General features: G+C 39.5%; 1 protein-coding gene across 1 annotated transcript in view; it reads left to right on the top strand.

The window, feature by feature from the left end:
- The first annotated feature begins 3,152 nt into the window (after positions 1–3,152).
- Positions 3,153–19,433, top strand: part of PCLO (piccolo presynaptic cytomatrix protein) — a 118,245-nt gene continuing 101,964 nt past the window's right edge. Inside the window, exons 1-2 of the mRNA XM_018568486.1 lie at positions 3,153–3,305; positions 12,183–12,800. Of these exons, the coding sequence (XP_018423988.1) occupies positions 3,153–3,305; positions 12,183–12,800 (771 nt within the window). The remainder of the gene's footprint in view (positions 3,306–12,182; positions 12,801–19,433) is intronic.

Here is a 19,433-nt window from a genome sequence, read left to right as displayed (position 1 = left end):
AAATATCGCACAGTGGGGGGAATTTCTTTTACGGAAGCTTAGAGGGCAACTTTAAAAATACACAAAACTTTTAAATTACATGCTTGGGGATGCCTTAAAGCTGCACATGTGTTACAGAAGAGTATGATTGTTATGGACAGTCTCAGCGACAGTATGCACTGGCAGTGCATATTTGGCTGTCATTTTTTTTTTAGTATATAATTAGCTTGGCTTGCATACAGCAGCACCCCAGCCTGATTTATTGCAGTTTGGATGTAATAACTGAAACAAATAAGGCATTGGGTTCCCTTTAAAAATACACCAAGCACCTTATCCAGGCATGCAGCATGGGTGTTTAAAACCAGGCCACATGCCATTCAACATTGGGGGGCCATCTAAGATTCCCCCTTGCATAGTACACTTGTCCAGATGCTAAGGGACAAGGGCCTCTTCCCCGCATCAGGTGCCCCAAGAAGGAGGTGGGAGTAATTTGGGGGGACTTATAGTGGAATCTTAAAGCCCCCTTCCTAATAAGGTGCCCCACAATGTTGAAAGGCATGTGCCCTGGTCGGGTACAGGAAGGGGGCTATCTCTTTACCGCAAAGGATAAGGGTCTGGTTGCTATTTTTTTTTTAAGCATGTAGTTTTTTATTCAGATTTGTCATAAAAAAGAATACAGAACAAAATACATATCATAGTACAATCTGCATCCTGACTTGTATACTTGCAGTTCTGTGACATACAACTGAAGATGACATGCGATACAGTAGTACATTGATGCAGTGCTAACTATATAGAAATGTATTGCCTTCAGTAATAATGCAGAGGTATAACAGTCTTAATTCAAGGCCAACAAACAAACAAAAACTAGAGCAAGAACAAGATTCGCAATCACCTTTAGATTTAGCAGATTCGTTCGTACCCTTTGGGGGAAGGGACCAGCAGGAACATAGGGAATCCTGAAGGCCGGGGAAGACGTGAGGGGCATCAGTGGGGACATTACTCCCGGTACCTTAAGGATTTTCCTCACTTCCCGCCAGGTAATTATGGTGTCCCGCAATAAAATGTTTCCCTTAATGTTGGGGGGAAGGGCCCACCAAGGGGTATGGATAATACCCAAGAGCGTCCAAGGCGATACTGAATGTTGTTCTAGAGGCGTATTGGTGAAAAATGTGGTATCCTGCAACCAGTCCCTCACATGCCGGAATAGACTCGCAAGATTGTACAGTCTAATGTTAGGTACATTGGCCCCTAAAAGTTGTGTAGGAAGTTGAAGTTTGCGGAAAGCTATCCTAGGTCTTTTTCCTCTCCAAATGAATTTGGAGAAGGCCGCGTTGAGATTGCTGACGTCTTTATGTTTTAGGAGGAGGGGTATGGTCTGTAACGGATATAACAGTCTTGCGAAACTGATCATACGGATCAAGTGACATCTGCCTAATAAAGACAGCGGCAGGTCCCGCCACCTGTGTAGTTCTTGGGTAATTTTCTTAAATAGGGGTTCATAGTTAAGGCGGTATAACTCTGTTGCATTACCGGATATGTGAATGCCTAAGTATGTAACATAGTGTTTCTGATTCTTGATGGTACAGTCCAAGGGCCATGTTGACGTGTCAAGGGGGGCGCTGTGGGGCAGCATTAAAAGTTCGCTTTTATGAAAGTTAATTTTCAGCCCAGAAAAGGTGCCAAACTGAGTGATATGTTGTATTACGCTAGGTACTTGGAAGGAGGGGTCGGATAACAGGAGCATGATATCATCCGCGAATAATGCTATTTTAAGATCATCTGGACCTACCCGGAGGCCTGAAAAGATTTGGGATGAGGATAGTGACCATGATAGTGGTTCTAGGGCCAAATTAAAAAGTAAGGGGGAGCGCCCTGTTCTGGGAAACCGCCTTTGCAGTTTCCCAGAACAGGGCGGGATTAGACATATGTTCAGAATTATCTTCTGCATACTCACGCCACCATTGTTGGAGTTGTCCTTGGAAGGTGTCGTCATGGGCCAAGTAGGAAGGGAACCTCCAAATGGTGGGGTGAGTAGGCGACCCGACATTCATAACAGTCAGTAACACAGGGGCATGATCCGAGATGACTAGGTCCTCTACTGTCACCGAGACCAGATGCGGTATCATAGTGGGGGCGGCAAAAAAATAAGTCAATGCGGGATAGCGTGTTGTGCGCATGAGAAAAGTGTGTAAATTCTCTGTCCAGTGGATGTAGGTACCTCCATAGATCCAGTTGTCCCATGGCTTCAATCCAGTTGAATAGATGCTTGTCTTGGGGGTTGCTCGCCTGAGGAGGGGAGGGAGATTCTCTGAAGCGATCTTCCTGGAAGGACGGTACAGCATTGAAGTCTCCCCCGATTAGGAGAGGGCTATCAGATTGGCGTGAGGATAGGCGGATGGCCAGGCTGTCAAGGAAGGGCTTATTGTCCGAATTGGGACCGTATATGTTCCAGAGTTCTAAAGATTGTGTACCCAGTTGAAGCGTCAGGAAGGACCATCTACCGGACTCCTCGTCACACTGGTGGTCTATAACAGTGTGAGGTAGAGATTTGTTGACAAGCGTGATGACCCCTGCTGATTTGCCCGATGCTGGAGCACCTATGACCGTGCCAACCCAGGACTGATGCATGCGGGCTATGTCCGTCGCTTTAAGATGGGTTTCCTGCAGGAGCGCAATGTCCACATTGAGCCGTTTCAGGTGACGGAGAATCCGTCTTCTTTTGTTGGGTGACTTTAATCCCTTGACATTCCATGAAATTATATTCAGGGTGGGTCCCATTGATGAAACGGAGCATCAGGAGTTGTAGGAGCAAGTAGTGTTGTAAAAGAAGGAGGGACATCTTTGGGTATCCCAGCACCCCCGAAGCAGCCATAGAGTCCGATCCCATTGCCCTCAGGGCCTGCGTGTGAGTGTGAAAGGTCACTCCAGGAGTTGGTATCAGAAGGGAGCCCTTTCATATGTTGGAGACCCCAGCGTAGTATGGTAGGTATCAGGTGATTGCGAGGTTGGACTAACGTGATCAAACAATGAACAGCAATAACTGGAAATTCAAAAAACACCAGAAGGAGAAAAAAAATAGAAAAAATAATAAACAATAGTAACAATCCGTGGTTTGTACTTCCTTTTTTCCCAATGCAAGCGGTTGCGAACTGACTGAGGGTGGGGCAACCATGACACCCACGTGTGCAGTCAGCATCAGGAGTGGTTCGAAGAAAGAAAGAGACGGCCCCGTCCCGTCTCACGGGGTCATGCAGACCACTCAGGACCCTCCACGTCAAAACAGCACAGGTAGTGCAAACAGTGATGTGTATCCGGAGCACCGAGTGCGGCAGAGCATCAGCCAGTAGTGAGAGGTAGGGAGACATCCTCCATGCAGCTGAGGATACTTCAGGCTTTTTTCTTCCTCTGCGGGCTTTTCACTCTCCATGTCCCCGATCGTGGCCGGACTGAGAGGGGTGTTGTGAAGGGGTGGATGGTGCTCCGGTGAGAAGATTGGCCAGGAGTACGGGACGGAGCTCGGGGCCGCTCGTCTATCGCATTAGGCGCCGGAACCGGAAGTCCTGGTTGCTATTTTAAGAAGAACCCAGCACCATTTTTTACCTTTCACACTTGGTAACAAAAGTTGTATTCATGTGAGGAGTGAAGTTATTGGTCCACCTTAAATGTACAATGCCAACCATGCTTAAGGAAACAAGCACTAGTTCATGTTTTTAAAATAGTGAACTGGGCCATATAAAATAGTACTAGCAGAGGGTCATTACAGTTTGGCTTCAGAGGAGAGCAATAAAAAATGTGGTCTCCTTTGTCTTTTTACTAACATGGGATCACAAGTCAAAAGGAGGAAACAGAATTTTATCACAGTGAAATGACTGATGGTCAATACAATTTTCCTATGCATAAACTGGATATTTTATTAGTACTGTTATTATAATTATTATTGTTTTTTGTGAAGGGTAATTTCTAAGTGGAATCTACCACCCTATGATAAAGAATCGGAAAATATGATTGATTATAATGAATGGTTGAATTTGATAACAGATACATAAACTTGGATTCTCAAATAATTTTACAACCCACATTTTCAAAGGCCTATTCACACTGACATGCTTCTGTAATGCGTGTGTTACTGCAAGGCATGGTAACATGCGTTTATGCAATGTGGTGCCATTCATTCTCAAAGACACTTGCATTCATCTTTTGTGTGTGATAGGCAACCCATTCAGCTAGCGCAACATGAAACTGTGAACCAAATATAAGGGCAGGTGTATATGTTCACTTAAGAAGCATCTGGGCCCACCAGCACCAACCATATGCATTGCAAATAATCTCAGTATTGAATAGCCCTTTAGTGGTGCATTATACTACTCTCAGCAAAACAGTCAAGGATGCACGAGAATGCTGCATGCAAGATCAGAGCCGGCGCTACCATACAGACAGCACAAGCGGCCGCTTGAGGGCACTGGTGGGGGAGGGCTGAAAAACACCTCCTCACCCAGCTCTCTCTGCTCTGTGCTCTCTCCTAAGCTTGCTAGTGCTATTCCTGCACTGTCCCGGCAGAGATATTTACATATGAATGGGCCGTGGTGATTTGTATTGGCAGTCAGCGTGAATACTTTCGTTACATTGGCGGTCAGTGTGAATACTTTTGTTACATTGGCGGTCAGTGTGAATACTTTTGTTACAGTAGTCTTCCTTTTCTCTAAATTCTTCGGAGCTAATTTGTTTGACCTGTAACATGGATATCACAGATCTCCTATTAGGTTTGGAGCGCTGCTTTATGGAATATCTTTGCAGGGCTAGTGCTGCCATAAGACTGCCTGAGGGTGCCGAGGGAGGAGGGCAGTAAAACGCACCTTCGCCTGTTTAGGCAAAAACCTTGCATCGGCCCTGTGCATGAGGACACTGCATGCAACAGTGGGGATAGGAGTGGTTCCGCTGTGCTATTTAATCTCGAACGCCCGACAGTATCAGGAGAGAGGAGGGGACACGGCGGCATACCTTATCCCGCAGCTGCCATTGTTGCTTTTTTGCATCTAAAATGTGTCTCAGATGCAAGATTCTCCCTGAAAAAACACTTGTGTGCAAGCTGAGTTAGAGAGTTAAGTATGATTTTTGTGTATGCTAAATATGGTTGGTGTATTATTTAAAAGAAAGCTATTGTTTTTTAAAGTTCTCTTTAGGGTCACAGGAGGACATTTAAAAAATCCAGCATATAGCCCACTATATGCTTACAGCGCAGTGCCACGCTGTGGCCGGGAAATAGTGTTGGGAGAGCCAGCTGTGCCCACCACCTCTCTGTCCATCCCTCCAGTCAATATTGGAGAAACAGAGAGGGGAATGGTTACGGACAGTCACCGCTCTCTGCAGGGAGAAGATCGGGAACTGACCATTCAGCGGTATGTGATCGCTCAATTCTTGCTCTAAAGAGCTGACCGCTCTAGTGTCACATGTCGGTTCTAATTATGGGGATGAGTGTATTTCACTCTCCCCATAATTCTCCTTTAAAGGAGAACTATGAGACTGTCACAGGTCGGCTCAGTAGATCGGGAGGTGAACGAACACATACCGACGTTCGCTCACCTCTCGATCCTGCCACGGCTCTCTGCCGTGACAGGGGAGGGGCTGGATTCCCCCCTCTCCGATCCGCCAGCGCTGACTGGCGGAACGGACAGGGGAAGGGGGGGACAGCTGGCTCTGCCTCTAGATAGGCAGAGCCAGCTGTCAGTCACGCAGCTGGGCGGATCCCGGCACAATTGTCGGGATCTGCTTCAGCTGCGGCGTCTCAGTATACCGTGAGCTACAGCTCGCGGTATACTGAGCCTAGGGTGACGGGAGCACGCTAGTTTGTGTCCTCCCGTTACCCTAAGGAGAACTATGGGGAAAAGCCTTAACCCCATAGTTCTCCTTTAACTGACATCTTATTTACAGCAGAGTGAATGTTGTACTTTATACTCCTCAATAGAACTAGATTTTTACTATATGTGTCCCTATTTAGAAGATTCCTGTCACTTCCAATGTGATTACTGATACAGGAAGTGAGGGGAAATCTCCTAACTATACATTCAGACAGCAAGCGACACACAATAAGATAAATGTTCCATTTACTGTGCAAGTGTAAATAACTAACATAATGATAGGCACTCTAGGTCTTTTAAAGTGCTTTAAATATGTTAGTAATTTAGCAGGCATCAAACAGTCTAGCATGCAGAGTTTATTAGGTTCCACAATAATCACACACTGTAATAATATTGGCTTCATTACCAAAGGTGAAACATATTGCTTCTTCTTTGGTTCTAGAGACTTGGCTTGTTGCTAGAATGGATTTTCATGTTTTAATACACAAAAAAAGAACAACTATAGCTGCAGGCTTAAAAGAAAGAAACATCTCACTGGCAGAGTCACTTAAATTTGATGTTAAGGGTTTTTACTTGGAAACTCGGCAGATTTTAAACACCATAATTTACATCTCAGAAAATGTGTGAAAATAACTAATTGAACCATCTAATTAAACCAATTTCAGTGATATTTTGACATAATGCTTTTCACATTTTGTACTTAAATTATCATTATTCATTATCCCATACAATACATATACAAAATATACTCTGTACAGAATTTCCCTAGGGTTATAAGAAAATACTCTTAACCTCCCTGGCGGTATTCCTGAGTCTGGCTCGGGGTTAATTTTCAGTACCAGGAGCGGTAACCCCGAGCCAGACTCGGGAATGCACAGAAAAGTGTCACTTACCTTGTCCCTGCGAGCTCGCAGCGTCCTCTGCTGTACGCGGCCGGCATCTGAGTTTTATTTTCGTTTTTGGGCATCACAGCGGGGGGCGGAGCCGGCGGGAAATTCAAAAGTGAAAAATTACATTCACACAGAATACACAGAATACAATGCAATCTGCTATAATTACATATATGTATCAAACTATTTCACTTCAATTTTGTCCCTAGATCTTTGTCCAGTGCCCTACCTGCACTTTTACTGTTTCTGCCTGGAAACTTGAGAACGTCCATGGCATCCAAAAAGTGTCCCTTTAGGTCAAAAGCGGTTTTAGACCAGGTAGAAAACAGCGATAGTAAATTAGAATCACTTGCAGAATTGAGCGATAGCGATTTGTTGGAAAATTCATCCTCTTTCAGTGCCGGAGGACGTATTTCCCAACTAAATTTGGTTTTACTGTGAATAGTGAAAATAGTCACAGTATGGTTCCGTGGTGATTAGTCCAATGTGAAAAAATTATTCTGCAAATATGTGAAGTGAATATAAAGTGAAGGATAAGGTGAGTGATGTCTGTGAAATAATAAAAAGTGTGATGGCCTTTTAATAAAAATCCTAGTGAGTGATTGGTTCTAGAGTGTATCTCTTAAAATCTACTGTAGATTTTACATACTGTGACTATTTTCACTATTCACAGTAAAACCAAATAGATTCACTTACCAAGCGCAACATACCCACTTCTCTTTAAAGAATTTCCCAACGAATCGCTATTGCTCAATTCTGCAAGTGATTCTAATTTAGTTAGTACAAAACATTTTTTTAATATAAGTCTTTGAAATAAGTCTAATGCACAAACATACATTTTGCTTAAAAAATCTAATTGGAATATTGCAGAATATCATAATATGGCAGCAAGATACTATACTGTAGTATAGGCTCATACAGAAGGCAGAATGCAGTCAGTGCACCATCTCCTCATTTGCACTGATCACACTACATCCTTCACAACCAATTTATAATCCAGCAACATCCGAAAGGGCACAGGTGCTTCAAAATACAAATCTTAAAATAGAAAATTCCGGAATTAGGAAAAAGTAATACGGAATAAAAAACTGAAAGAGTGACCTTTAAAATATAAAAGAGTAGTGCAATTACTCATGTTATTAATATCAAGCAGTCAGACTGAGCAGTCCCAGAACAGACTGTTGCATACATTAGATTTTGTATTTTAGTTACACTGGAACATACAGTCATTTACACATCTAGTTTAGTTATATAGCATTTCCTAAAAAGACAGCACTCTATTTACCACATGCATTACTATATTTTGTGTTCTAAAGGAATGTCTATTATATATTAAAAGTGATTAGATCATCAAGTGTGTAGAAGAGTATAATGCAATAATATTCAGATTCATTTAAAGTATATATTTCAATAAAGCATGTATCTAGCCCCATCAGCATGAAAAGATTATTGCAAATGTGGATGATTTTGGCATGAACAATCACCTTTCTGCATGTTAATGGGCACCTCCTTTGGCTAATGAATCTCAGGAATAGTATTTAGCCATCCTAGATTTTTTTTCTGACAACTACTATTGTTTTCCCATGTGATAAGATGGAACTGGGGTACCTTCTGCTCTCCCCCCTTCCTCCTTTATAAATATGCATACTGAGTACATTATTATTTCACAATCCCAAGCCCATTAGATGACCTTAGATGTCTGTACTGGTGATTATGACACTTTGTTGACTGTTGTTATACGGAATAAAGATGAACACACTGTATAGCTTTTGCCCACTACAGTTAAGTTTCATAGTCATGTTGACATTTTAACTTTACCATTGGCACTGAAGTTATTATAGCATGTGTTCCTTTTAAAGGGTATAAAGGCTATAGAGTAAACAGCATGCATCATATGTCAGTTGAGGATTGTAAGGAACCCATCAACTGACATGGGTAACCACCAGTGGACCGTGTTAGTACTCAAGCAAACTGTTTCCTTTGGTGTACAGTTTTGCAAATCCTGATTGCCACTTTGATTAACAAGGACCTGCACTCTTATTTCTGTGGTTTTTCTATCATCTTACTTAACCTTTTGCTTGTGGCATGTCTCTGCCTGCTGCACATATTGACCTTGTGATATTACTCTGCCTGAATTCTACCTTACCTGAGCTATACCTGTTTAAGAACTACACTCGTATCTGATGATTCAGTACTTTGGTTTGGTTGCCTGTGAAGTTGTTTTCATTGGGGCAATCTCAAGGGCAGTCATGCCTGCTGCTAGTGACACAGATAGCTATAAAACCAGGAACATAAAAGGTATGTCCATGGTGAAATTGTTTTGTAACCACCAACCATGATCTAATGTATGAATTTTGGGCTAGAATAATGCAGTGTGACAACAAATAGTAATCTGGTTTACAACTAAATATACAGCACATTATTCATGTAGCTTAATTTCTAAATGGTGTTCCAGCAATACAAGGATGCATTTTTCATGCCTACCGTAATTATATTAACACAAGGAATTTCACCAATCACTAGTGGCAAATTATTTAATGACGTTCAAACACATGTATCTGAAAGGTTCACCAGCAGAAAATGTGTGGTGAGTTTGACTGCTTTATAAACATACCCTACAGTGTGTATTCTGGACAGACAGATTTAATATGTCTCTAATGACGTAATGTCAAATATTTTAAAGTAACTATACCTTTTTATGCAGAATCACAGATTCATTGGCTTAGTTTTATTGACTGAAAGTTTTTTGTAACTTACATTTTAGCAATCAATTTTCATTTGTCATCATATGTTAACTGTGCATTGAAGCAATATCTTATTTTATGCTGACATTCTCATTGAGTAGCTGCATGCACTGTGGAGCACTGCATCGTCAAATGTTACAGTTTAATTTCAACAGCTGAGCTCACACTGTTCCCCCCTTCTAGAAATGTAATTCCCTTGTTCCCATCACTAGAAAGCAAAATGTGGCAGTGTTCAGGGTTCAGTGAGGGAGTAATTCCACAGAGGTTAGTATAGGGCCATCCCACATGACACTACTGCTGGTGGTGTGTCGTCAGTGGCAGTCGTCCATCTGACATCAGCCAAAGAGAGAATGCAGCAGAGTTATCGGACCTGACTTAGATGACTTCATGGCCTCTCTTAAGAACTTTGAGGATGAAGTGTTCCACATGGCCTGCAGATACAGATGTCACTGAGGTTTTTTTTTTAAAGCTTTTCTGCTTGCCAAGAATATGTAAATAATTTTAATGGCCATAGCCTGGCTGCACTTCTACTCTAGGTTTAGATTTTTTTCAAGCGGGACTATTTACTAAAACAGCACTTCTTAACTTTAAAAAATTGTGGCCTGGGGAATTTTTACAATTAGGAATTTCTTCAATGCCATTTACTACTACTGTTGTATTGCACATGCACAGTTGATAGTCAACCAAGAGATGATGCCAGTAATCAATATTAAACCTTTTGTCTTCAACTTGAAAGTACTGTTTATATTAAGTAAATGTTTTATTTGCAGTAAGTGATGCACAGGAAACTAAGGAATAAAAATCACAAGCCAAGTGAGGTCAGGTTCTTTATTTAACCTAGTCATATGTGTCAGTTTATCTTAGAAGTACATAGATGCAAAGTGAACCAGTCAACCTATTTTAATATTTCTTGACAAAACTAAAAAAGTATGATGCTGTAGTAATTAAGGTCATGTAGGTCCTTCGCTGTCAAATTCTATAACAAATATGAGTACAAGTAGGAATATTATTCAATTATTTTTAGGATAAGTTGAATCACTTGCACATGCTTCCCAAATATACTAGAGCAAATAAAAAAAGCTGCTGTTATAGTTACAGTTATAATACAAGTTGACTTTCTACTGCTTTCCATTAAAAACATGCTAACACAACTGGATCAAACTATAGTTTTACATAAACATCTTGAAGATCAGCTTCCAGATTCAGATTCATGACTGGTGAATTGTTGCTTTAAGATAATAGAGCAGCTCACTAACAATTCTGAAAGCATATATCAATAACTGTTGAATCAAAATAGGGAGCTACTTCTTAAAATTGCAGTTGTTGTTTCTTTTTAATTACAAATTTGAGACAGGATGCACACACTACAGTAGGCACAGGTTAAATGAAGTCAACATGAGCTATCTGAGAATTATGTATTTTTTCAGCTTCTATGAAACTCCATTTTTTAAAATACTCAAGGTGTGTGAAAAATTGAGTAGAGGATCTATCTCAGTTCTCTATCACTAGTTCCCTGCAATGTCAGTCGTTTAAGATATAGTGGGTACAGGAATGGATGTGCTTCTCTGTAGTTTTTTTTGTCAGTGATGCAGTTAAGTTAAAACACACTTCATTGTATTTATTAACAAGAGGGATGAGTTTTTCAGGGACCAAAAATAAATTATTTTTCAAACTAAATTTTAAGAAGACCTCCCATGCAAATATAAGGTCTACCTTTCTGTGAGCCCCAAAACAAAAACATTAAAAGTAAAAGTTTGGCAAAAAAAGGAAAATGCACTCACTGTATATTCTCATGGGATTTCAAGTGTTTTACTATACCAGAAACTATCCTCATCACCAGCACCAGCAGTGGTGAGACATGGTGATATCTCCTGCACTTTCTGGAAGCATTAAACGCTAGGACTGAGATGAGAATTGTTTTAATGGTTTTGTGAAATCTTTATTTTTAAAGTTTTTTATCAGATAACTTTATTTGGGTGGCAATGGGCTGGCAGGAAGGCAGACCTTCTATTTTGCATTGTGGGTCCAGTACATGCTGACCAATTGGAAATTAGTGCTATACAAAAAAATGTGTTTTTGTCCTTTATCAAATTCATTTTTAAACATGAAATGTTGTTAAATATATTACATTTTTAGGTGAGCTAGCAGAGGTCTTCTTTGAACTCCTACTACTAGCAGAGGGTTCTGTTGGAATAAAGGAATTTGGGTACTTGTCAAAATTGGCTATGTAGTCCGCAGGTGCATGTGAGGAGTAATTAAAAATTAAGCCGAGTAATTGCAGAAGCCCTGCCCACCTATCACTCATTATGTGAGTCATTGTCAATTAATCACATATGAATGACTGTAGGGCACAGGGCACATGCATTCATTTTTTCTTGGTTTTTTTTTGGTTTTCACTTTTAGTATTCTATTTTTATGTTGGTTTGGAATCACTGAGAACCATACCGCTTTGCTCCACATTACCAATGTAGTTCTGCAGCAGTAGAGCACTGATGTACAATTGACTATAGTATGTATGTGAGACCATAGAGATCCATTCACAGAGGTGAAATATTTGCCCCATATTTTCACACATATTTACAAAAAGCACAGCTAAGCATTTGTTGCTGTTTGAGGTGACATTTATATGCTACTGTAAGTTTTATCAGTCTTAGAGTAAACCAATAGAACCTTTTGAAATGTGTAATGATATATGATGTTTTCTCTTGCAGGCTGCAGAATGGCTGTGCTTAAACTGTCAGACACAAAGAGCACTCTCAGGACAACTTGGGGATATGGGAAAAGTGCCTCCTCTTTTAGCACTGTCTCCAAAATCTTCACCAAAGCACTCTGTTCCTCCTGAGCAAGCACACAAGCCTCTACCATCAAATCTGAAAACACAGGATAAAGCAACTGATCAAGTCATAAAAAAAGAAAGTCCAAAAACTTCAGATGACAAAGTTAGTAAAGGACAAATGGAGAAATCTGGCCAACTAGTAAGCAGAGATATGAAGGCTATGGTTAGCCCACCTGTATCAAGAGATATGAAGGCTATGGTTAGCCCACCTGTATTAAGCAAGGAAACAGAAGCTCAAGTGGTTTCTAAAGCTGCAGAGGTGCTACCCCTTAAAGACAGTAGACAAGATGCTGCCCAAGACATTCCATTAGTGCCTAAAGAGCAGACAGAAGAGCATCTGAAGCATAAAGAAAAAAACATTCCTAAGCACGATTTAATGATTGACCTTTCAGCAACAACTTTGGAGAAACTGGATGACAGAGAAGCATTAAATCAGAAAACAAAACCTGAAACAAGCAAACTCACAGAGCAGGAAACAGAAAAAGAAAAAACTGTAAGTATTAATTAAGCTAAATAAATATTCTAATAGGTTAATGTTATTAACCATGTGGCTTTACATGTGCAAGGATTTTAAAGTGGAGGTAATGAGGGAGTACATAGGTACTTAGTACACTGTGTGTTGTTATCTTTATGATTTATAATATTATTTTAAATGATAAATCTGCCTCAGACCTGTGCAAATAAGACAGGGTTGGGGGCCTGTTGTGGTTAATACACGTGATTTGGGTGGCTGTACAGCTGCCCAGATCACTTGTAGTTGTAGCAGCTGGCCCTGCCTGACGTCATTGGTTGCTAGGACACCAGCAGTCCTTTGCAGCCAATGGCTGAAACAGAGGGGGGGGCTTACACTGGGTTATGGCTGGCACTGGGAATATCGGCTCAAAGCGGGTCGTTGATCGCGGTCCAGACAGAACCGTCGCACCAGACATGTGGCTGATAACCTACTTGGTTGGAGAAATGTCAATGTTGGACCCCAAGCCATGCTAATAACGGTTGCTATGCTGCTCATCACTAAGTTCTTCAAACCAGTTTCATGAGAATACTCTTCTCAAAGCACCAGCTTTGCATTGAAATACTTTTCTCTACCAGTTTAGGCTCCATGTTGCAGTGCAAGAAACAGCAAAGTTTATTTTCAACATACATGATTCATACCTGGAGGAGTTAAGGTGCCACCTCTGCCCCTATTAATTGAAAGAGAGGACCTTGGGATTGTTTACTTCCCAAAAATATATTTATTTTTTTAAGATAAGAGTAAAAATAATCCAAACAAGTCTTCTAACTATTCTTTTCTATTCTACCCCACTCCAAATCTGTTTTGTAAAAAAAAAGTCAAAGTATAACATTTGGTGAGTAAAACTCCTTCACAGGTGTATCAGCAAGCTTCCTTTTCTAGAAAGGAATCTTATTGAGATTAATTGTAGTAACTGGATCATTGATCTCCAGTATTTAGGTCCCTCATTTTCATCTAACTTTTAAAACAGCATTGCTTCCTGGAAATTGGAAGCTGTGGATATCATAGGATCCAGTGGTTCAGTTACTTCTATAACTATCATTGAAATTCAGTTATTTTGGAAATGAAACCCTCTTAAAGCACTCACCAGAGCATCAAGTCTGATGCATGAAATGTACTGCTCGGGCCATAGGGATACCAGTCTGTATTAATAGATATATGGGATACTGGTATTGTCTGAGTTTAATTTATTGTTATTGTATTAAATTAACAAAATCTTGAAAATAAGAAAAGTAAATGGCCAACTGCAAAAATTCAATTGGATTGGCAGCTGCAAACACAGGTCTAGGGATGAGGTCAGATGAATCATGGAAGAGTAAACTTCAAAGTTTAAGCATATTTAGTAATGTAGGTGCTCTACCCTTCCACCCCCTTGTTTGCTGAGATGTCACTGAGGTATTTTTTTCTAACTATTTAGAAGATAATGTAGTAGCAATTATTTAAGCACTTTTATGTTGACACAAATTGGCTGCATTATCAGTCCTGTGTTCTGATTACCACCCATTCTGACTGGAATTTGGCATTGCCTTTTTGTTTATTAATTTGGGGTTGCCTTTTTGTTTATTAATCCCCAAAACAGACTAGTGATTGGAGATGATGTGGTTGATTTACTGCAAGAGTAGAGTGTGTTCACTTTGCATAGTGAACATGTTCTTCTTTAGTAAATTTGCCACAATCTGTAGGATTTAGTGGGAATGTTGTTCCTAGATTGTTCAAGTAAAAGCAATAGACACCACCACGGTGTGGTAAATGCTACTGTTTACCACATCTATAACTTTACATAACATTATGGAGGTCCCATGTTAAAATAAAGGTGTGTTCATGTTTTAGCCTAGGTCCACCTCTGCAGTTTGAATAAAAGCCATGTGTGGACCATTTTGTTTTCACAATCAGGCCTTTAGTTTTAAACAATATTTTACACTTAAGAAATGTAACCATATAAATGCTGGCTGTAGAACTATACCTATACTGCCATCATTGTTGGTTTAAAATGTCTAAGTGGTTTTATTGCTGTAGTAAATCCTGCACAGGTTTTTATTCCAAGTATCTTTTGTTACATCTATGAAACCAAAGCCTGCATTTCATCTTTCTGAATGTTTTAAATCATATGCTGATCTACACACAAACATATTTGTTGTCATAAATAGTATCTGTCTTCCATTGTGCTCTGTTAACATTTTACTGTTGTTTATGCATCTGTGATGAATAGACTTCTACATTTTAATATAGTATGTTTTATATACATAGTAGAACATTTTATCCTTTTTTTGTGATATATTTTGAAGAATGTGAAAATGTTAATGGATCTTATAGGTAAGCATTGATGTCATACCAAAAAACAGCATGCATACATTTGTGTGACATGTTGTATGTAGGAAATTGATGCAGCACTGAATCATTATTCTAACGTTTTTTAAGTCTTGTCTGCTGACTGGAGGTGGCATCTATTTCTGTGCCCCTCCTACTCTCCTGCTTTGCTAGTAATCTGCAAAAATGTTGTTTTATTGCAGCAGAGAAAATGAACATATACAATACATGTGGCATCTTTTCCTAACAGAATAAAAATTAGATGTAAACAAAACAAGTAAACTTTAGCCAAGAGGAACATTTTTACTTTGTGCTTTATGCCTTTTTCATCTACTATATTTTTCTATTCTAGCCTAGTGATAATGGCCATTTAGTAAGCAAATGCGATGGTTAATGTAAAACATATTGCTAATCTAGTGGTAGCCCACCATAAAGTGTACTGTAACTGCATTTCATATTGTAGGAAATATAATAGTATGCTTCTGGGCAAAAATAAAATATATTTAAAGCAAATTATATTCTCTCCTTTCCTTACTGGAAAACATAACTGTCTAGTCAATATAAGTACAATTTAAAGTCGTGAAAAAATTAGTTCACAATCCCAAACAGCAAAGGTAAAATTATATATTCAGTCAGTGCCTTTTGGGAGTAATACAATCACAATGTATGGTGATCCAGCAGAAATTACCCTGAGAGTTCCCTGAGAGGAAATGTTAACAGACTTTTTTATTGATGTATTTTTTGTATAACATACACACAAACAGACCAATAACTTTTTAATTAAACATAAGACTTAGGACTATGCAAATAGTCCTAAGTCTTATGTTTAATGCAAAATGTATTGGTTATAGTCTGTATGTGTGTATGTTATAAAAAAAAATTACATAAACAGACTTATTTTAAAAATGTCCTTCCCTCTGGCAAATACCATAGTTACGAACACATGAAGCCTATTTTATTCAACCAATTAGTTCTGTACAGTCGTATAGCAAGGGATATAGTAACTATGCTGCTGCTCATTACCTGGTGCTTTGGGGATCCTCACATATGTTAAAAGGCCAAATAGTGCAGTCTCTACAATACATCTCAAAACATGCAGACACCTACTTGTTTCTAATTTAGCCATTTTCTGGATCTCTAAATCATTTTAAACTATTCATATGTTTTCCTTATCAGCAAAACTAAACTTTTGAGTGCAGCAAAAAGAAAAAAGTTTTGAAAAGCTGATTCAGGATGCAATTACTTGCTGAAAATCTCGGCTTATACTCGAGTATATACGGTAGGTATCCTGAATTCAGTGATTTTAAAACAAGCATGCCTTTTCCACAAAGCAACTCCTTTTGATAAAATCATAAATCAGATCTTACATTAACTATAATGTGCTAAAAACAATGTATGACAACCTTGAATGTAAATACTTGATGATGAAGGGAAAATAGATTGGTATAGTTCATGGCAGTACAACTTCAATCTCGCTGTCCACAACATTTGGAGATACCAAACCATTTGTATAAAATGGATTTGTACATAAGTAAATATTAAAGTTTGATTAGCATTAAATTTCCCAACCAAAAAAGTTAGGCTACCTAAAGCTGAATTATGATTAGATAATCCAAAACGTTTCCCTGTGTGAATATTAGGACTTTTAGCACTGGGAATAACATTTCTAAGCTGGGAAAGAGGGACACATTTTAGCACAAAGTATATATGCAAAAGACACAACTGTGCCCTCCCTCCCAGTTATGTAGACAATAAATAATGCACAAAAAATGATTGATTAAACCATCAGGTGCTTTTTTGCAACTACATTTCCTTTATATTGCCTTATAATGAAGGTAATAATTCATAGGTTGGAGGGAAGGTTTAGTAGAGTGTGAAGAATTTACAGAAATCAGACTAAAAAAGGGACACCTAAGGAGGAAAGAGGGAAATAGGGATTTACTCAATAACAGTTCCAAAAATAAGGGACAGAGTGTAGGTTTGGATTAGAGGATACTATAGCAATTACACTTTAGAACTAATCATTATCTATCTGCTTGGAATTCACAGTACAGTTGAATATATTAATTCAGATCCTAGATGATCAAGTGGAGTAATTTGAGCCTTTTGTATTCTAAAGGAAGCAAAGCTAACGTGATCTGGTTTCGGGAGTTGTATAATCAATAAGTGTTAATTCTTATCAGAGCTGAACAGTATTTTATATACATAATTTCCTCTGACTGGCAGTGCCATAGGGGAACATGGAGCCGGCATCCTGGGCAATCAGGAAGCCGGGTGACGAGTATTGACCTGCCTCCCGGCTCTCTGATTGGCGCGGGAAGACGGCTGCATGTTGATTATCTGGGAAGCCGGCTTCATGGCCAATCAGCATCAAGCTGACCAAACAGCCGGCTCCTTGCTGATTGGCTGGGAATCTGGCCTTCCATCCAATCAGCATGGAACTGTCTTCCTGGCCAATCAGAGAGGTGGGTCATTACTCACCACCCGACTTCCTGATTGGCCGGGAAGCCGGGTCCATGCTGATTGGTTTGGAAGCCAGTTTCCTGGCCAATCACACTCGACCTGGCCAAACAACATGGAGCCGGCTTCCTGGGCAATCAGGAAGCTGGGCAGCATGCCATTACATGCCGCCCGCCTTCCTAATTGAATGGGAAGTCGGCTCTATGCCAGCGGAAGCATCTGTATCGGTACTCAGTATCGGCGGGTACCGAAAGCAAAATATTAGTATTCGTATTTGATACTGAAAAAACGGTATCGGTGCATCCTTAATAATAACTGTCCCGCTGCTGGTCTAATTTTTGCTATTTTGTGGAGCAATTCCTGAGAAAGATTCTTGAGCAAGTGACACTACTGTGCACTGCCATTGCATATCTCAACCACTATGTCCCTAGTGTGTCCCTGCAGCTGTTCTACTGATATAATGGCCAGCAGGAGGAACCACAGTATGCAGCAGGGAGACCCAGGCAAATGACACACCCAAAGGGGACAAAAATCTTTAGTGAGTGTAGCGCTGCAAGAGAGTGAAGTTGGGTTACCAGTTCTGGGACTGGTAACTATTATCATCTTCATTTACAGGCTGGCTTTTGTTTTTAGCATCAGAGTCACTTTAAAGTTATGTTGATCCATATGTTCCAATATTGTGTTTAGTGGTTTTGTTGTTTTCTGCTGAAAAAAGAAAAAAATTTAACTTGACTGTCACAGAAATAATTTGTTTCAGCTCATGTGCCACATACTAGCTTTAGGGACTATGAAGCTAAATCTATTTATTTGTCACTGTCCTGGGACTATTATGGGCTTCATAAGTCAGGAAATAGCTGTTTCAATTAGTGCTTAAAAAGAGAATTGTTTTGCTATAAAACATAGGTCTTTGTTTAAATCAAGACAACAGTTTTTCAAAGAATATCAAAGTCTTCATTTCCATTGGCAGATATGATTTACCAATTACATCATATCTAAACAAGGATAAGCAAATTGAAATGATAGTATAGAATTGTTAAGGTGTAGCCTGGTTTGTTCAAATCCTCAGTTTATATTTAACTTAATTATATTATTTTAGGTAATCATTTTATTATATTTATCATACGGCAACAGTTTCTAGCTTTTGGACTGATGAAGAGGGTCATTTTTAAAACTGTTGCCATGTCTGTTTAATTAAACAGATGCTAAAGAGTTGAACAACATTCACAGTGGTACCGCATTTAACGTGTAAAATTGTTCTATTTTGATCTTGTCCTCACTGTTAAGCATTAGCAGACTGATGCTGCTTACCAATATATATATAGATAGATACATATCTATCTATCTATCTATCTATCTATCTATCTATCTATCTATCTATCTATCTGTCTATCTGTCTATCGATAGATAGATTGATAGATAGATAGATAGATAGATAGATAGATAGATAGATATTGCAATAAAGCTTGCTGACTGGGATTAGTCCAATCAAAAAGGCACAGTGTCTGGGATTCCGAGTTTGGGGGTCCACTCCACAATCTACTTTTCAGGCAGTGAACTGGTGAGCAGTCACTGTATGAGTTCCCATGAGTGATTTGTAAACCTGGCTCTGAGCACACTGGCTGGATCTGCAGAGAGTTTTGACCCTCACAACCCTAAACGCTGACATATAATAGACAACTGTTTAATAAGACTGTGTGATATACAGTACGTGTCCCCACATGGACTCTCTTTGTATACACAAACAGTAGACAGTTTCGTCAGATCCACCCTCTCAAGTAGAGTCACGTGAAAACATAAACTGAAAAATGTATATTTCTTGATGCACTTTCTGAGTATACAGGTTAATTA

The sequence above is a fragment of the Nanorana parkeri genome, unplaced genomic scaffold (genome assembly GCF_000935625.1).
Source record: "Nanorana parkeri isolate BGI_ZX_2015 unplaced genomic scaffold, ASM93562v1 scaffold1196, whole genome shotgun sequence".
In the NCBI taxonomy this organism is placed as follows: Eukaryota; Metazoa; Chordata; class Amphibia; order Anura; family Dicroglossidae; genus Nanorana; species Nanorana parkeri.
This window is presented reverse-complemented; position numbering and strand designations above follow the sequence as displayed.